Source organism: Platalea leucorodia, assembly GCF_965183815.1.
Source record: "Platalea leucorodia genome assembly, contig: HAP1_HAP1_SCAFFOLD_190, whole genome shotgun sequence".
Lineage (NCBI taxonomy): Eukaryota > Metazoa > Chordata > Aves > Pelecaniformes > Threskiornithidae > Platalea > Platalea leucorodia.
Genome location: NW_028121365.1, coordinates 80,076 through 97,807, shown reverse-complemented (window position 1 = coordinate 97,807; position 17,732 = coordinate 80,076). Strand labels below are relative to the sequence as shown.

The 17,732-nt window shown below is 53.1% G+C and overlaps 1 protein-coding gene and 1 pseudogene across 2 annotated transcripts in view; one reads left to right on the top strand and one right to left on the bottom strand.

The window, feature by feature from the left end:
• Nucleotides 1–1,126: 1,126 nt before the first annotated feature.
• LOC309603742 (olfactory receptor 14J1-like) lies at nt 1,127–2,062 on the top strand (the record flags this gene model as incomplete). The annotated part of the gene is made up of 1 exon (XM_082338665.1): nt 1,127–2,062. The coding sequence occupies one exon, from the start codon at nt 1,127–1,129 to the stop codon at nt 2,060–2,062; it is 936 nt and encodes a 311-aa protein (XP_082194791.1).
• Nucleotides 2,063–16,626: 14,564 nt separating this feature from the next.
• LOC309603741 (olfactory receptor 14J1-like) overlaps nt 16,627–17,732 on the bottom strand; it is a 64,878-nt pseudogene continuing 63,772 nt past the window's right edge. Inside the window, exon 3 of the transcript in view lies at nt 16,627–17,420. The product of the transcript in view is annotated as an olfactory receptor 14J1-like (transcript). The remainder of the gene's footprint in view (nt 17,421–17,732) is intronic.

Sequence of the window (17,732 nt, the reverse complement as noted above, 5' to 3'; positions counted from 1 at the left end):
TGCCTTGTTTCTCCACTGGTCAGTGTGATTGCTGTTGTTATTCCATTCTTGCTGCCAGGCTCTCTGGGGAGGTGGAGTTTCAGCTGCAGAGTCACACACTGATTTTGTGGGTCCTTTCATGCAGGTGTGTCCATGGCAAGAAGTGTCCCAGCTTTCCTCTAACCTTTGTGGCTGTGTGCAATGCATTCTGTGGAGCTGTAGAATAAGCTGGTTTTCCATTAATCAGATGGTGTCATTAGGACACTTGGCTATCTCCCTGAGGTTTCCTTCCAAACTTCCCTCCAGGTTGCAATCCTGTCCTATAGCACCTTTGTGTTATCTGAAATCCCAATGGAGAAGTGCAGAGATGCTATGACAGAGAACGTTCTTTTGGGTTTGTGGAATGAGCCATGTGTGTCCTTGGCTAGAAGTAGGGTGCTAAGACCTTGAGAAAGGGTGAGACATTTAGTGGTCTGCACTGGATCCCTGTGCTCACAGCAGTGTCTGTTTTTTTTTTTTTCAGGGTAACACAAGATTGTGATCACCCTCCATCTCATGAAGAACAAGCCCACAGCAGCTTGTAGGGAACAAGTCAGAGGGACAGACCAGCTCCCCTCACTCTGCACTAAGCCCCAGGCAATCCTTTTGCCTCGCAGGACTCGCTCTGCTCTCCCTGAGTGCAGCAGAAATGCTGAGGCTTTCTTGCATCCAAGAACACTCCCCAGGTGAGATGGGGAGAGCTTTAAAAACCCCAAACATTTCAATCTGCCATCTGCTATCCCAGTTCCTTAGCACTGGGAGTGCAGATGCTGACAGGCCCTTCTGCACTAGGACCAGTTTCATCTGAGAAAGTTGAACACCAGGACTGGCCCTTGCCCTGACCGTTCCCATGAATTTACTGCTGCAGAGCAGGGCTGAGTCCTCAGCAGCAAGCTGGCAGAGACCCTGCTCCCCACACCATGCTCAGCCAGAGCTGCAGCCACTGAGCTGAAGGAAGGTCTCCTGGAAAAGGAGTAGGCAGGGTGGGGGGTGTAGTGTAGCAGGGTGAAGGTGTATGAGAAAGGCTTTGATTTTGCTCAGAGAAGTCTCCCCTAACGCTTCATTGACTCTTCCTGTAGGAACAGGACCCCGTGCACAGAGGCAGCAGATGTCCAACACCAGCTCCATCACCCAGTTCCTTCTCCTGGCATTTGCAGACACACGGGAGCTGCAGCTCTTGCACTTCTGGCTCTTCCTGGCCATCTACCTGGCTGCCCTCCTGGGCAATGGCATCATCATGACTGCCATAGTCTGCGACCACCGCCTCCACACCCCCATGTACTTCTTCCTCCTCGACCTCTCCCTCCTCGACCTGGGCTGCATCTCCATTACTGTCCCCAAAGCCATGGCCAATTCCCTCTGGGACACCAGGGACATCTCCTACACAGGATGTGCTGCCCGGGTCTTCTTTGTATTCCTCTTGTTTGGTGCAGAGTATTCTCTTCTCACCATCATGGCCTACGACCTCTACATTGCCATCTGCAAACCCCTGCACTACGGGACCCTCCTGGGCAGCAGAGCTTGTGTCCACATGGCAGCAGCTGCCTGGGGCAGTGCTTTTCTCAGTGCTCTCCTACACACTGCCAATACATTTTCCCTCCCCCTCTGCCAAGGCAATGCTGTGGACCAGTTCTTCTGTGAAATCCCCTACATCCTCAAGCTCTCCTGCTCAGATGCCTACCTCAGGGAAGTTGGGCTTCCTGTGGTCAGTATCTTAGTAGTATTCAGCTGTTTTGTTTTCATTGTGCTGTCTTATGTGAAGATTTTCAGGGTCGTGCTGAGGATCCCCTCTGAGCAGGGATGCCACAAAGCCTTTTCCACGTGCCTCCCTCACCTGGCCGTGGTCTCCCTGTTTATCAGCACTGGCACGTTTGCCTACCTGAAGCCCCCCTCCATCTCATCCCCATCCTTGGATCTAGTGGTGGCAGTGCTGTACTCGGTGGTGCCTCCAGCATTGAACCCCCTCATCTATAGCATGAGGATCCAGGAGCTCAAAGATGCACTGAAGAAGCTCATTCAATCCGTAGTCTTTCAGCAGCAATAAGCGGCCCAGGTCTCTTTCCATGTGATTTCCAATGTATCTGGGGAACCTGCTGTGCTTTGGGCATTTTATTTGTGATAATTGTTTTTCTCCAGGAATGTCTGCATGCACTCCACTTCTCCAGAGGCATAAACCGAGTCGGGGGGACACAAAGGTCTTTGCACATGTGTCTGGCTTTACGGTAGAGATGGCCTCCTGTCTCACATCTCTGTAATACAAGGGAGTTTCCTCAGTGCGGGTGTCTGGAGGTTGGGCTCTTCCAAAGCTGAGGTCAGGAACAGGCTGAGGAAGTTGTCCCCCAACAAGGCCGTGCTGCTGTGCTGGTGTTCTCCATGGGCTGAGAGGAGGAGGGCATGGGGCGATGTGTTAGGGAATGGGACTGGAGGGAGCTTTCAGTTACTGGAGTGAGCCTCCCTATTTGGCCACTTCCAGCACTCTCTACTCTGCACAGGTTTATGGGTGAGTTTGGGTGCACAGCCATTTTTGCCTCCTTCTGCTGGGCTCAGGGCCTGCCCTGGGGGAATGGCCAGCCCTGCTCAACCTCTCTCCTTGTCCAGACTCTGGCAGACCCTGGGTCAGGGATGTCTGCGAAACCCCACATGGGGTGCGGATAGGGATGCGTAGGTTCCAGGACATGGGGGAGGCTGTGTCAAGTAGGAGGAACAGAAGGGGGACAGAGCACAAAGGGATCTCATGGAGATCGTGCAAGAGAAAGTGTTCCTCACACCGAATACACACTTTGCCATGCTGTGCCTGCAGAGTGGGGCTGTGGGACCACATGGGAGGCAGGGGGGCTGGGCGGGCACTGACAGGGGCCACGAAGCAGCTGCCAGGGGATGACCACCTGGAGTTGGTGGCTGCAAGAGAAGTCAGGAGCAAAGAGAAGAGCATCAATTGTTGTGTTAGAGACCAAGGCTGAACAAGCAAATGCACGGCTGCTGCTGAACGAGGGTGGTAATCTAATAAACAGGAGACAGCAATGGGGCTGAGGGACTCAAGGCCTTCTGTGCCTGAGTCTTTACTCCCAGGCCTCTGTGCTCAATGAAGGGGTTCAAGAAGGACGAGAGCACATATTGGCAGGAACCTCATGAAATCCCGCAAGGTCAAATGCCAGTTTCTGCCCCTGCAGGGGACTCACCCTGGCAATGGCACAGGCTGGGGGCTGCCTGGCTGGGAGCAGCCCTGTGGGAAAGGTCTTGGTGGTCAGCGAGCTGGACAGGAGGCGGCCGTGTGCCCTGGCAGCAAGGGAGGCCACCAGCATCCTGGGCTGTGTGATCAGGAGCATGGCCAGGAGATGGAGGGAAGGGATTCTCTGGAATATTCTGTCCAGGTTTCATATCCTCAATTCTGGGACGATATTGGCAAGCTGGAGTGGGTTTAACAAAGGGCCTGCAGGACAGGCAGGGACTGCAGCACTTTGCTGGTGAGGAGAGGCTGAGGGAGCTGGGCTTGTCCAGCCTTGAGAAGGGAAGGCTGCAGGGCAGCTCATCCCAGCCTGCTAGTGCCTACAAGGAGGTCATGGGGAATACAGAGCCAGGCTCTTAATGATGGTGCATATTGGGAGGAAAATACCACTGAGCATTCAGCCTGGAGATAAGGAACATGTTTTTCACCATGAGGCTGAGCTCCTCACTCCTGGGCTCTTCTTCCCAAGTGAAACCCCTCCAAGATGAAGTCCCAAGTGTGGATCTGAGGCTAATTTGGCCCGGGATACCCTCCTGACAGTGAGGGACAGATTAATCCCAGCAAGATTGAATTACTTTGACCTCCAGTGCTGTCCAAAAAGGCCTTGCACAGGCATGGAAGAGGCTGAGGATCTCATTGCCTTGTTTCCCCACCCCTTGCCTGGTAAGGTCTGCCCCCAAGTCTCCCTGGGCCTTGAGTCCCCCAGCAGCCTCTGGGGTAGCAAAGCTTCAGCCATGTGAGAGCAAGCTGCAGCTGGGGAGCACTAGTGCCAGCTGGACACAGGCAAGTGCCTGGGAGCAGAGGGGATGCACCCAAGGGGGCTGGGGGAAATGGCTGCTGCCATTGCAAGGCTGCTGCCCTTTGGCTTTGAAATGTCATGGCAGCTGGGGGGAACATAAGGATCCTTGTTAGAAAGTCCAACCGATGGCCAGTTTCTAGAGGCGTCCCTCCCGGAGAAGTGCTGGGGCCAATGCTGTCTGACATCTTTAGTGGTGGCCTGGACAATGGGACAGAGTTCACCCTCGACGTGTTTGTGGACGGCACATAACTGTGGGGAGCCCTCCATTGAATAGGGGGCAGGGAGGGGAACTGGATGATGCCCAGAAATATCTCCCACATTGAATTACTCAATCAATCTTCACCTGGAGCTCTCTGTAAAGACAAACTAAGTAGAGGAAGGAGAAAGGGCAGAGAGGCTGAAGAAGAGATGGGAAATCGGTCACTATAGATAGAGTAGTTTTTCAGAAGAAAATTTCTCCACTGAGAGCACTGGTAGGAAATGTATTTTGATGAACAGCTGCATATAAATGTGTTGGCAGAGGGGAAGTAATGTGCTGTGCTCATGTGGTCCTCCCAAATACAAAAATAAAGAGGAAAACAGTATTAGCACTCAGCCAAAATACCTGACATTCTGCAAATGAAGATTGTTTTGAGTTGTTGCCTAGAATAAGTTTTAAGTAGGTTTCAACTCAAGACTAAGACCTGCGTTTAGGTCTGGATTCATTTGCCCACATGCAGAGGCTGTTGCTGTCTGAGCTGCCCCGGGGTTACAGATGTACCCATAAGGCGCTTGGAAATGTGACCCAGGGCTCCCTTCTGGAGCATTAGTTGGTCACCAGGAAATCCCCAGGCACCTCTGCTGGGACATCTTCTGTCTCTCCATTTACTGCAAAGGGAAGCCTAGGCAACTCGATCAGAGGTAGACATCTGCGCTGAGGTGTTTGGTGTTGGGTAAGGACAATCTTGTCCCTTTCTGCACCTAAAATAGAGTGACAATTCATGCACCGCGGAGGGAATGTGAAGGCAGTGTGTCTTGCTGATTTAGGGACTCCTTCCAGAAGTGCTGGTAACACAAATATGTTGGCCATGCAGAAAGAGAGCGTTTCCCTGAAGACGGTCACCCTTCTTCTCTGGAACGGTTGAGAGAGCTCAGCCCCTCAGAGTGTGACCGGCTGTGTGAAAGGGTGAGCAGTGGCAAGGCCAGTCCTGGGCAGGGAGTGTTTGAGGGCACTGAACTCCATGTGAGACACAAGCATACTCTTTTTAATGTTATAGGCCTGATTACAATGGAAAAATCTAGAAAATGTCAAAAAATAAAATGAAGCCCAGCCCCTCTGAAGGGAGCAGAGAAGGGTCAGCCTCCCCATCAGCCCCAGGGCTGGAGGCTCACCCTGGCATGAGGAAAGGGAGTTTAGGGAAACTGCAGGAAGCATGGTCGCTGGTCCAGGAGATGCCACAGACTGACCATGGCCCATCATTGCCAGTCCCCCTCCCCAGGCCAGCACAAGAGTCCTGGCCAGGGCACAGAGCAGCGTGCCCCAAGCGGATGCCTGCAGAAGGAGGTTTCTCTTTCTCATGGATTCCTCCCTGCAGGCGCAGAAATGCTCCCTTGCTCTTTTCCCTGGCCATCCCTTTCCCCTGGCCAACTTGTCTTGGTTCCCACCCCGTGCTCTCCACAGGCCCCTGAGCTGGCAGTGCTGCTCTGAAGAGACCAGGTCCTGCTGTTGTCCACAGCCATGGCTCCAGGGAAGCAGCAGCCCCAACGTGAAGGTGGCAGAAAGGATCTGCACACTGAGGCAGCAAAGGGCATCCCTGAGGTCCACGAGTGCCTGCTCCTCCATGTGGCAGCTGGGCTCGTGGCCCCTTGACCCCTCCTGTATGCTGGGGCTGCACCCCAGCTCCAGAGGATTTGTCTGAGTTGGGGGCAGAGTCAAAGAATTTTCTGCTGGATTCTTTATTGGGTTTCGCTAGACAGGGAGCCTGGCTCCATATCTATGTGAGGTGTTTTGCATCAGAAAACACTGGCAGGGGAATAATAATATTATTATTTAAGTGGAAGTAATATATGACGTAAAATAAACAAAGAGAAAACCAAGAAATATATGATCAAAAGAGCATGCGAGCTTTTCCTGAGGGTGATGGCCACCTTACTGATGCTGCAGTAGTCTGTGTTCAAAGAGTCCGCAGGGCCTCTTTGATGTCTGTGTTCCTCATGCTGTAGATGAGGGGGTTCACTGCTGGAGGCACCACTGAGTACAGCACTGCCACCACCAGATCCAGGGATGGGGAGGAGACGGAGGGGGGCTTCAGGTAGGTAAACATGGCAGTGCTGATAAACAGGGAGACCACGGCCAGCTGAGGGAGGCACGTGGAAAAGGCTTTGTGGCATCCCTGCTCAGAGGGGATCCTCAGCACGGCCCTGAAGATCTGCACATAGGACAGCACAATGAAGACAAAACAAGCAAAAAAGAAGAAGGTGCTAAATATGACAAGCCCAACTTCCCTGAAATAGGCATCGGAGCACGAAAGTTTGAGGATGTGGGGGATTTCACAGAAGAACTGGTCCACAGCATTGCCGTGGCAGAGGGGGAGTGAAAATGTATTGGCAGCGTGCAGCACAACATGGAGAAACCCATTGCCCCAGGCAGCTGCTGCCATGTGGACACAAGCTCTGCTGCCCAGGAGGGTCCCATAGTGCAGGGGTTTGCAGATGGCAACATAGCAGTCGTAAGCCATGACGGTCAGAAGAGAATACTCTGCACCAACTAAGAAGAACACAAAGACGACCTGGGCAGCACATCCTGCGTAGGAGATGGCCCTGGTGTCCCACAGGGAGTTGGCCATGGCTTTGGGGACAGTGGTGGAGATGCAGCCCAGGTCAAGAACAGAGAGGTTGAGGAGGAAGAAGTACATGGGGGTGTGGAGGTGCTGGTCGCAGGCGATCACAGTGATGATGAGGCCGTTGCCCAGGATTTCAAGCAGGTAGATGCCCAGGAAAGTCCAGAAGTGCAAGAGCTGCAGCTCCCGTGTGTCCGTGAAGGCCAGGAGAAGGAACTCCTTCGTGGAGCTGCCATTGGACATCTGCTGCTTCTGGGCATGGAAACTGCCAAAGGAGATAGATAAACCAGAAAAATTCAGAGAAGCTTCTCTGAGCAAAATTTGATTCCTTCATTGTGAAATAGCTAAGGGAGCTTTTCTTTCCTGGGGGACTGTTACGCAGCTCCGAGGCTTCAGCTCTGGTTTGTGCTGGCTGAGTGTGCTGTGCAGAGCCGTGCCCTCTCCCCAGGGGCTCCTCGAGGGTCAGCCCTGCTTTACAGCAATGACCCATGGAGGCAGCAACAGCGCAGTGTGTTTGGAGGGAGGCTTTCTGGGGAGGAGTTCCCTGTGCTGCACTAGAGCGGAGCGTGAAAGCTCCGAAGGACACTTTCTTCCACAGAGGAAGGTGGGAGCTGAGGTGCTGCAAAAGTGTCTCGTTACACTGTGGTTTAGTATTCACACACCCCCATCCCACTTGGGAAATGTTCTTGGAAAGGGTGAAATTCCCCCATTGCCCCATTGCTCTCAGTGTAAACCTGGGTCAGTGCTCCCATCCAGGAGGGCTGCTCTGTCCATCAGCCTGGTGCCCAGCTGCTCTGTGCTTGCACTGCTCCCAGCTGGAGGAGGACTGCACCCAGAAGTTGCTCCAGAAAAGCCACTGGACTGTCCTGGGAGCAGAGGGGTCCTGTTCCAGGTGCAGATTTCAAAACACCTCTCCTTTCCAGCACAGCTCTGCAGAGTAGGATGGAGAGGACAGGACAAGGATGCTGCTTTGTTTGAACAGATCGAGTGCTCTCAGACATCACCAAGGTCCTACAGGAGAGCTGTGCCCTTCTGGAGTGATGCTCACAGCCCTGCAGGACTCCCTGTCCAGCATGATCAGGTGTCTGAAGGTGATGTCTGCTAAGGGAAGCAGTGTCTCATTGCCCAACCACTCGCTGCAGTGTCTCAAGCCAGGAAAATGAAGAGAGGGCTTGGGCACCTTGGTCCCATGGAAACACCTCCAGGGCAGCGCCCTCCAGGTCAAGGCCAGAGCAGGCACTCAGCACCCCCACCCCTTGCCCCACACCACCACTGTTACTGCCAGGGAGCCCAAGAGCAGGAAGAAGAGCAGCACAAGCAGGTGGAGAAACAAAGAAAAACTCTGTGACTCTCCTCCTAAGGGAAGCAAGGAGAGGAGAGGCAGCCGGGCACTCAGGAAAGCCTTCTCCTCACCCAGCAGGGCACAGCACCTCCCGGTTAGCAAAAGCCCAGGGCAGTCGCTCTCAGCCCTGCAGAGGGAAGCGGCCCCGTGTCAGGGGAGATGCCCCTCTGCTGTGCCAGAGCTCTGGCTGCAGAGGAGGCACCTCCTGCCCTGGACCACACAGCCTTGAGGGCAGCGGCTCTGCTGGGTGGGAGACGAGAGCAGGGGTCTTGCTCAGAGGAAGGTGTCTGCATTGGAGGGGATGAGAGGGAGCTTTCCAAAGTCTCCCTCCCATGACATTGCTGGTTGGAGTTTCCTACAACACTCTGCCCATGTTTTTGCAGCCTGGAGCTATCCCTGGTGGGAACTGTTTTCTCCCTCCAAGTTTTCCCTGTCAGGGATCACAGACCCCATCACCAACTCCTGTCTGCTCAGCTCTAACCTGAAGAAACCTCCCAGTTCCAGGCACTCTCTAGAGGTACTCCCCGTTTGCAGGCAGTGAGGAACAGGTCAGAGAAACCCTGATGAGGACAACAAAGGTGATGCTGGTGCTCTCTGGAGGTAGAGGCGGGGATGGAAGCAGTTGACTTGGCTCCCACCAGACCTACTGATCTCTCAGTGTAGCAGCTCAGGACTCTCAGTCTCCCTCTCCACAGGTAGCAGCACCTTTCCCCTTTTTCCTGAAACAGCAGGAATCTGAAAGCACAGACTCAGGAAAGCTCTTTAGCTTTAAGGGATCCCCTGCCTTGCTCTTCCTCTGGAAAAGTCCCCTCTGAAATGCCCTGGGCAGCTCTGGCTGCACACCCTGCCTTCACCCCTTCACCCTTGTCTACCATGAGCCCCTGGGCTGGGAGGTCTCCTGACAGATCCCATAGGCTGTAGGCTGTGATAGCTTTAGGAGAGCCTTCCAGGAACGGCAGCTGCATTGCCCTGCACCAATAGACTTACCGTGACAAGGGCTGGAAAGATTTCTTCCCTTGCAGCTCTCCTCTCTCCTCCCACTCCAGGCTGCCTTTAATCTCTCTCTGCCCTACTCCTTTTCCCAGAGCCCTGCTGCGCTTGGCAGAGGAGTTGCTCCTTGGCAGAGCTGTCTCTCTGCACTGCTGCCTGCTACCCATGAGCTCCCTCCATCCCAGGAGCCCGTCTCAGCCCCGGAGGAGAGGACCTGCCCAAGACGTCACTTGCTCTGCCCCCCACCCCACTCAGCACTCCCTCCAGGTGTGTCTGGGGCTCTCCAGGAACCTCCTTGGAAAGGGACTGAAGGAATCACCGATGCTGCCTGTCTCACCTCCGCAGAGACGTTTCTTTGCAGCAGTGCCCTTTCTCCTCTCTGAGACACAGTTAGGTCTGAGAATCCCCCTTCCTTGGCCCATCATGAGACAGGACACCTGGGCACTGGCAGGGAGGGGTCTCCTTCACCCATGCTGAGAGAAGGCAATCAGCTGAGGCAATGGAGGCATCTCCTCCTGCTTTTCTAGTCCTGGGGCTGGAAAGGACCTCAGCTCCCTCCCATGCCTGCCACAAACCCACAGGAGGTGAGATTCCTCTTGCTTCAGTCATGGTGTCTGCTAAAAATAGGCACCTGCACTCCTTTTCTGTGGTCCCATGGTCACTCATGGAGATGGAGACCAGGAGTTCACACACAAGCACCTGGTGACATCTGAGGTGCCAGATGTTGTCCACAATAATGGATCAGTACTGAGAGACTGGGAAACATCTGGGGGCACCATCCTGCAGCCTGGTGAGGATGCCAGCTGAAATGACGGCAGATGCCCACATTTAGGACATCACCCCCTGTCCCTACTCACGCTGTTCAGGGCCGCCTAGAGAGGTGTCCAGCTGACCAAATGGAGTTCTGTGCCAGAGGGAGAGGGAAGTCTTTCCCTTTCTCCCCTCCTTTAGCTGTATTTACTAGCTGACCGTTGCCTGTAACAAGAGTTGTCTCACACAGCCCCACGGAGCCTAACCTAATTCAGGGCAGCTGCTCATTGAATGGCCAAACACAGGCCAGTAGGGCTACGTGAGATGCCAAGGCTCTCCACCAAAACTGCCTGTGGCTGGCAGGGACAGCACAGGACCCACAGGAAAGCCATGTCCACTCCGAGCGGGTGCGTGACAGACACCCCAGGTGCCATCTCAGATGCCTTCAGTGCTTGTGTGCAAGTGACTGATTGCCACCCCTGCAGTGAGGCCAGCCCTGTCCCATCTCTATCCAGCAGATGCAAGGCACTGCATGAATAAGAAACACATTGCACTGGGCTCTCCGCTTGTGGGCCTATGTTCTCAGCTTCTTCTAGTTCTCCTCTGCCTCATCCTTTACTCACCCTCTTGATGATACAGTCTTCAAAGAGCCCAGTGAATTCTGAGCGGGCGTAGATCACAGGATGTCCACACCCAAGGACGCTTTCAGCAGCACCTTGTCCTTCCAGGAGATCAGTGCCTCTCTCCGCCAAAGGCCCTCCAGGGCTGCAGAGACACCACAGAGAGCCATGCCCTCTCCTGCCAGGGCTGCCCAGCCCAGCCCTGTTTCACTCAGACCTTGGGGACAGCAGGCATTGCTCTCTTTTGGGGCACCTCATGTCTGTCTTACAATGCCGTCTGCCATCCGCTCCAGCATCTCTGCCATGCAGCAAAGCTTTTGCACACATGGGCTCTTGGGTGCTTGGTGTCCCTGTTCAGCATAACAAGGCTGAGGTTGGCCTGGAGCCACGGCTCAGGGGCTGCAGCCCAGATGTGCAACATTCTCCTCTGACTGGGAACAGCCAGGAGGAGCTGGAGCCCCGAGGTCTGTCACAAGCTGTGACTTCTGAGGCACAGTGGGACACCTCCCACAGCTGGCGTGCTGCAATGGATGGGTAAAGGTTCTTCACGAGGCACAGGCTGGGAGCATCAGAAGAGGAATACTTTCTGTGTGAAGGAGTTGCTTGGATGTATGGAGCTCCTTGCTGGGAAAGTCAACAGGTTGGGTGAGCCCTTGTGGGTGAGGCTTGGAGGAGAGGCCAGTTAGGGCGACATCGTGATGGGAGATAAGGAACTGGTGATCAAGGGGAGGAGGTGGACGGGCTCTTACTTAAGCAACTCCAGGAAGCCTCCACATCAGTGACATGGGGCTCTGTCTGGGGACTTTAATGACCCTGACATTCATTGGAGAGGGAACACAGCACTGTGAAAACAGGGCAATAGGTTTCTGGAGGGTGTTGGAGCAATTTCTTTGCAAAGCCACCAGCTGGACCAACAGAGATGATGCTCACCTGGATCAGGTCCTTGCAAACCATGAAGAGTCAGGAACTGAGCTTGGCCTGCAAAGATGAGGACATTTTCTCAACATTTATCTAGTATGGGAACATTTTCATCAGCTGAAATGTTTGAATACTTTTCAGAGAGAGAGAATATTTTCCTGTGCTGCCATCATGAAACTCTCCAGGATGTGTACTGCTCTCGGGAGAAGAAACCTTGATCTTCCCGGCACTTGCTTGACCACTGCTCTGTCCAGTATGGAGTGTACTGAATCTCACTAATCTTCTAGGTATTCCCACACGTCCTGATTCAGCTGACCATTTCTCAAGTCATCTTCTCCAGCAGACTGTCTGCACAGATGCCTTTTTGAGTGTCCATCTGGTTTTCCTCCTCCCATTACTCTCCATTCCCTCAGACCCCTCCCAAATACCCAGGTGCTGCTTGGAGCTTCAGGCAGTTGAAAGCTTTCTGCTCCTGTCTCCTGACTGTCTCTGTAGCCAACGCCTTCATTGCCTTTCTCTCTGCCCTTTCCTACTAATCTCACTGCAGATTTTCCCCTCAAAAGTGCAAGTGGGATTTAGTGGAGGCAACTTGGACTTCATAGACAGCTGAGGAATGTTTTTTATTCTTCACTGAATGACTCTTCCTTTTTTTGTTTTTGTTCATGTTACACTAAGAGAAATGCTGTGTCTCTGGGAAAGCAGAAGGAAATGGAGGCTGAGACATTCAGCTCCAGCCTGAGTGGGGAAAGCTTCCATTTGAACATGAGTGATGTGAGTTTCAGGTGACCGGTGAGAGAAATGGCAGGTTGGGGTGGGGTGGGTGGGATGAAGAGTGTCTCTAGAGTGTCTGACAGAAAGGGTCTTGCTTTTCCTGCCTGTTCATACTTCATCATGAGACCGTCGGAATCAATTTGACTTGGAGATTGTCTATATTGTTTATTCTGTAAGTAGAAAAATAATGAAAATGCACAAATCTTTTAAAAATGTTATTTCTTTTTGACATCTTCTCATTTAGACTATACTCCTGAACTCTCCCTAATGAAGCACACAAGAAGGGAGGCATTAAAGAAAACTGCAGAGCGCCATGGCATGTTAGGGTATCTGCATTTCCATGAGCCCTCTGCTGCCAAGTTCCTGAACTGCAGCTACCGAAAGGAGATTAAACAAGCCGCTGCAGAAGCCTTTAAAATGTGATTAAAATCTCCAGGACTCTAAGGGTGTCAGTGGGCGCCCTGAGGGCCATCACAGATGAAGCCATGAAGGGAAGCAGGGGTGGAGGTACCCCTCCCTGGGGGCTGCCTTAAACTGGCAAGAGGTCAGCACTGGTTCCAGGTGACCAAGGCAATGTGCAGGTGGCTCTGCTGCCACGTCAGCCCTTGATGGGTTTCATCCAGAAGGATGGGCAAGCTCTCATCCCTGGCACCTGGGAAGGGAGATCCTTTTCCTCATGCATTGCTCAGGGCTCGTCATGGAGCAGTGTGATGTGGGGGTGTGCGATGACGAGTGCAGGACAACCCTAGGACTGCCTGGACTCTAGGGGGGATGAGGAGGCACCAAGGCCATGGGGCTGTAAGGAAATGGTGTTCCCTCGTGGCTCTTGGTGGCAGTGACAATATTGATAGCTGAGAGGAGAGAGACCTTGGTTGTGTTGGGCAAGCCCCAGCCCCACCAAGCCCTCAGTTGTCCCCATCACAGACTCTCCCATACTGTCCCATGCCTGCAGCAGTTCTGCAGACTTTGGCCACCCCCCAGATTCCCCACCTTACTCTGACCCCAGGATCTCCCAGGCTTTACAAATGTCTTTTTGTGCTCCGTGCCTTTTGCTTCTAACACAAAGCTGTGGTTTTCTGGGGATTTGTCAAAGCTGTGAATCCCCAAGCAACACATCCAGCTGCTTTCAAAGCTAATGCTCCTCAGTCACCTATGATATCCCAGCACCGTACTTACTTATCATCAAATCATAGAAAGAATCATGGAATCACAGAATGGTTTGGGTTGGAAGGGACCTCTAAAGGTCATCTAATCCAACTCCCCCTGCAGTGAGCAAGGCCATCTTCAATTAGATCAGGTTGCTCAGAGCCCTGTCCAACCTGACCTTGAATGGGTGGGGCATCTACCACCTCTCTGGGCAACCTGTGCCAGTGTTTCACTGCCCTCATCATAAAAAAGTTCTTCCTTATATCTAATCTCAATCTCCCCTCTTTTAGTTTGAAACCATTACCCCTTGTCCTATCACTACAGGCCCTGCTAAAAAGTCTGTCCCCATCTTGCTTCTAAGCCCCCTTTAATTACTGAAAGGCACCAATAAGGCCTTCCCAGAGCCTTCACTTCTCCAGGCTTAACAACCCCAACTCTCTCAGCCTTTCCTCACAGCAGAGGTGTTCCATCCCTCTGATCATTTTTGTGGCCCTCCCTGGACCAGCTCCAACAGGTCCATGTCTATCCTGTACGGAGCGCTCTGGAGAAAAATTAGAAAAAGCATACTTTTTTCACTGATTTCCCGGGAGAAAACATTGCTTGGGGGGTATTATGAATGTGCATAAATACCTGATGGGAAGGAATGAAGACAAGGGAGCCAAACTCTTTTCAGTAGTCCCCACTGACAAGACAAAGGGTGATGGACACAGATAAAAACACATGACATTCCATCTGAACTCAAGAAAACACTTTTTCACTGTCAGGGTGGTCAAACACTGGAACAGGTTGCCCAGAGAGGCTGAGGAGCCTCCATCCATGGAGGTATTCCAGACCCTCCCAGACAAGGTCCTCAGCAACCTGCTCTAGCTGACCGTGTCTCAGCTGGGGAGTTGCACGTGATGAACTCCAGAGGTCCCTTCCAATCTCAACATCTCTGTCATTCTGTGAGTGTAAAGGAGAAAAGTAAGATGGAAAGAAATGAACAGCACATAGCCTTGACGGCGAACACAGTGGGATCCTGTGGAGAGGACCCACGCTGGAGCAGGGGAGAAGTGTGAGGAGGAAGGAGTGGCAGAGATGTTCTGTGCTGACCGTAACCCCCATTCACCATCCCCCCAGCTCCTCTTGGGGTTGGGGTGGGTAGAAGAATTGGGAAAAATGGAGTAATTTGAGCCTGGGAAGAAGGAGTGGGGTGGGGAAATGGTCTTGAATTTTTTTGCTATGCTTTCTCTCTATCCGAATGTCTTCTAATTGGCAATAAATTCAACTGATCTTCCCCAAGTCAAGTCTTCTTTGCCTATGACAGTAATGAGTAAGTGATCTCCCTGTCTTTATCTTGACGCATGAGCTAGTCCACCTTATCTTCTGCCTTTGTCCTTTTGAGCTGGGGGTGTGAGTGAGCAGCTGGGTGGGTGTCTGGCTGCTGGCCAAGGCTAACCCACCACAGGACCAGCACAGCAGGACTGCTGTGTCCAGCCTGGGGCTCAGCAGCACAAGGAAGATCCTGACAGACTGAAGCAAGTCCTGCAGAGGCCGGAAGGATGGTTGGGGCCTGGAGCATCTTATGGACAAGGAGAGGCTGAGAGAGCTGGGTTTATCAGAAATAGCTGCATTTTTGAGAAATCCCTCAGAGCCAAACACCGGAGCCAGTACCCAGGCCAGCTGGGGAGGTCTCAGTCAATGGAGATTTTCAAAATTGGTTGAGACAAGCACCTGATTGGGCTGGAGCTGTCTGAGAAGAGGCTTGGCTGAGAGACGAGCTGTGGCAAGAGCTGTGGGACTTGGTGTGTAATGAGTGTCAGGAGGAAACGAGTTTCATTTTGATTAATAATGGCAGTGGAGTTGGGTATGACTGAGCCCCACAGGATGCTGGGGGTGACCATGCAGCAAAGGTCCTTCCTCAGGGCTGGGGTGTATGGCCAGAGATGGAAATGGTTGGTGTGTGGGACTGGTCTGGGACAATTTCCTGGGGCAGTTTCCCCAGGGTGTCCTGGAAACATAGCACAGACCAGGCCCCTCTCTTCTGCACCTTTGGTGTCTTGCTTCCTTCACCACGACACCTGACTCTGCACTGGGGGTGCTGGCTGCCCCTACCCTGCACACTCACACATCTTAGCTCTACACTGGCGTTTCTCTCTCCCGGGCTCTTTCCAGCCCAGTCCAGCCCCTCCCCACCTCTCCCCACCTCCCCTGCCCTCTCCCCAGCCCAGCCCAGCCCAGCAGAGCAGCCCAGCCTGGGCTGGCTCCATGGCACTGCCCAGCGCAGGCTGCTGCAGAGCTCTGGGCACTCACCCCACAGCCCCAGCCCCTCTGAAGGCCACAGCAGCTGCTGGGGGGCAGACAGCGGGGCTCAGGCTCCCCATCAGCCCCACAGCTCGTGCTGACCACAAGGCCATGGGGAAACAGAGGCTAGGCACTCTCTGGCTCTCCTGAACTCATCTTGTAGGTGATCCCCAAGCCCCACTTAATTTTCCCCCTCCTCTGCTGCCACCAGCCCCACTCCCCAGGACACCACCAGACTCCTGGCCCTGGGGGCCCTCAGGCATCTCCTGCAGCTCTCCACTCTCCCTTCCCTGTGCCTGCTGAGTTCCCACTGACTCCCATGGCACTGCAGAGTCCTTCTTCCTGGATACATTACTTTAGTGCTTTACTTTTGTAGGACTTCACCACTGGGGGTATTTCACCTTCTGAGTCTCCATTCATTCCAACCCCAGGGCACATCATGAGTCCCCATCGTCTCCTCACCCCTCCAAATACATTTCCAGAGAGTCTAGTACATGCCATCAGTCTTGTCAAACAGGAAGGAAACTGAGGAAATAATGGGGAGATGATGGACCATCTCCACTGCTCAAGAAGAGAGCCTTTAAAAGCAGAACTTTTAATCCAGTGGAACCCAGTGTTACCTTGAGATTAACCGCAAAACCACTGAGAACAAAAGGAGAAGAGAAATTTTAAAAGACCAAGTCCTTGGGCATTTTCAAAGAAGCAACTTTGGAAGAAGAACCGAGGAACTGTACTCAGGAGGTCCCCATTTATTGAAGAGCTGCAATTTGACAGGCCACATGTGACACCATGCTGTGCAAGGGTCAGACACAACAGGATCAAACGTCCACAGGAGTATGAACCCAGCAAATTATCTCTAAGTAGAATGATCACAAGAGAAAAAGCAGACTTGTGGACTGAGACAAACTCTGGGAAATGTGCAGACGAAGAGAGGCAGGTTATTGTCAGTGAAATGCGGTCCATCGGATCAATTTCCATAAGGCATCCTTGAGCTCCTGGTTCCTCATGCTGTAGATGAGGGGGTTCACTGCTGGAGGCACCACCGAGTACAGCACTGCCACCACTAGATCCAAGGATGGGGATGAGATGGAGGGGGGCTTCAGGTAGGCAAACACGGCAGTGCTGATAAACCCGGAGACCACGGCCAGGTGAGGGAGGCACGTGGCAAAGGCTTTGTGGCGTCCCTGCTCAGAGGGGATCCTCAGCACGGCCCTGAAGATCTGCACATAGGACAGCACAATGAAAACAAAACAAACAAAGGCCACAGAGACACTAACTGCAAGAAGCCCTACCTCCACGAGGTAGGAGTGTGACCAGGAGAACTTGAGTATGTGGGGGATTTCACAGAAGAACTGGTCCACAGCATTGCCTTGGCACAGTGGTAGTGAAAATGTATTGGCTGTCTGCAGAACAGCATTGAGAAACCCACTGCCCCAGGCAGCTGCTGCCATGTGGAAACAAGCTCTGCTGCCCAGCAGGGTCCCGTAGTGCAGGGGTTTGCAGATGGCAATGTAGCGGTCGTAAGCCATGATGGTGAGAAGAAAATACTCTGCTGATATGAAAAATACGAACACAAAGACTTGAGCAGCACAACCGAAGAAGCAGATGGCTCTGTTGTCCAAGAAGGAATTGGCCATGGCTTTGGGGAGAGTGGTGGAGATGGAGCCCAGGTCAAGAACAGAGAGGTTGAGGAGGAAGAAGTACATGGGAGTGTGGAGGTGCTGGTCACAGGCTACGACTGTGATGATGAGGCCGTTGCCCAGGATTGCAAGCAGGTAGATGCCCAGGAAGAGCCAGAAGTGCAAGAGCTGCAGCTCCCGTGTGTCTGCGACGGCCACGAGAAGGAACTCAGTGATGGAGCTGATGTTGGACATATCCTTCCTCTGTGCATTGGATACTGTCATAGGAGGAAAATGGAATGGGAAGTTAGGGGAGCCTTCTCTGTGCAAAATCAAAGCCATTTTCCCTGAACTCTCTCCCTGCTACATGCACCCACCCTTTTCCTTTTCCAGGAGACCTTCCTTCAGCTCTGTGCCTGGAGCTCAGGTTG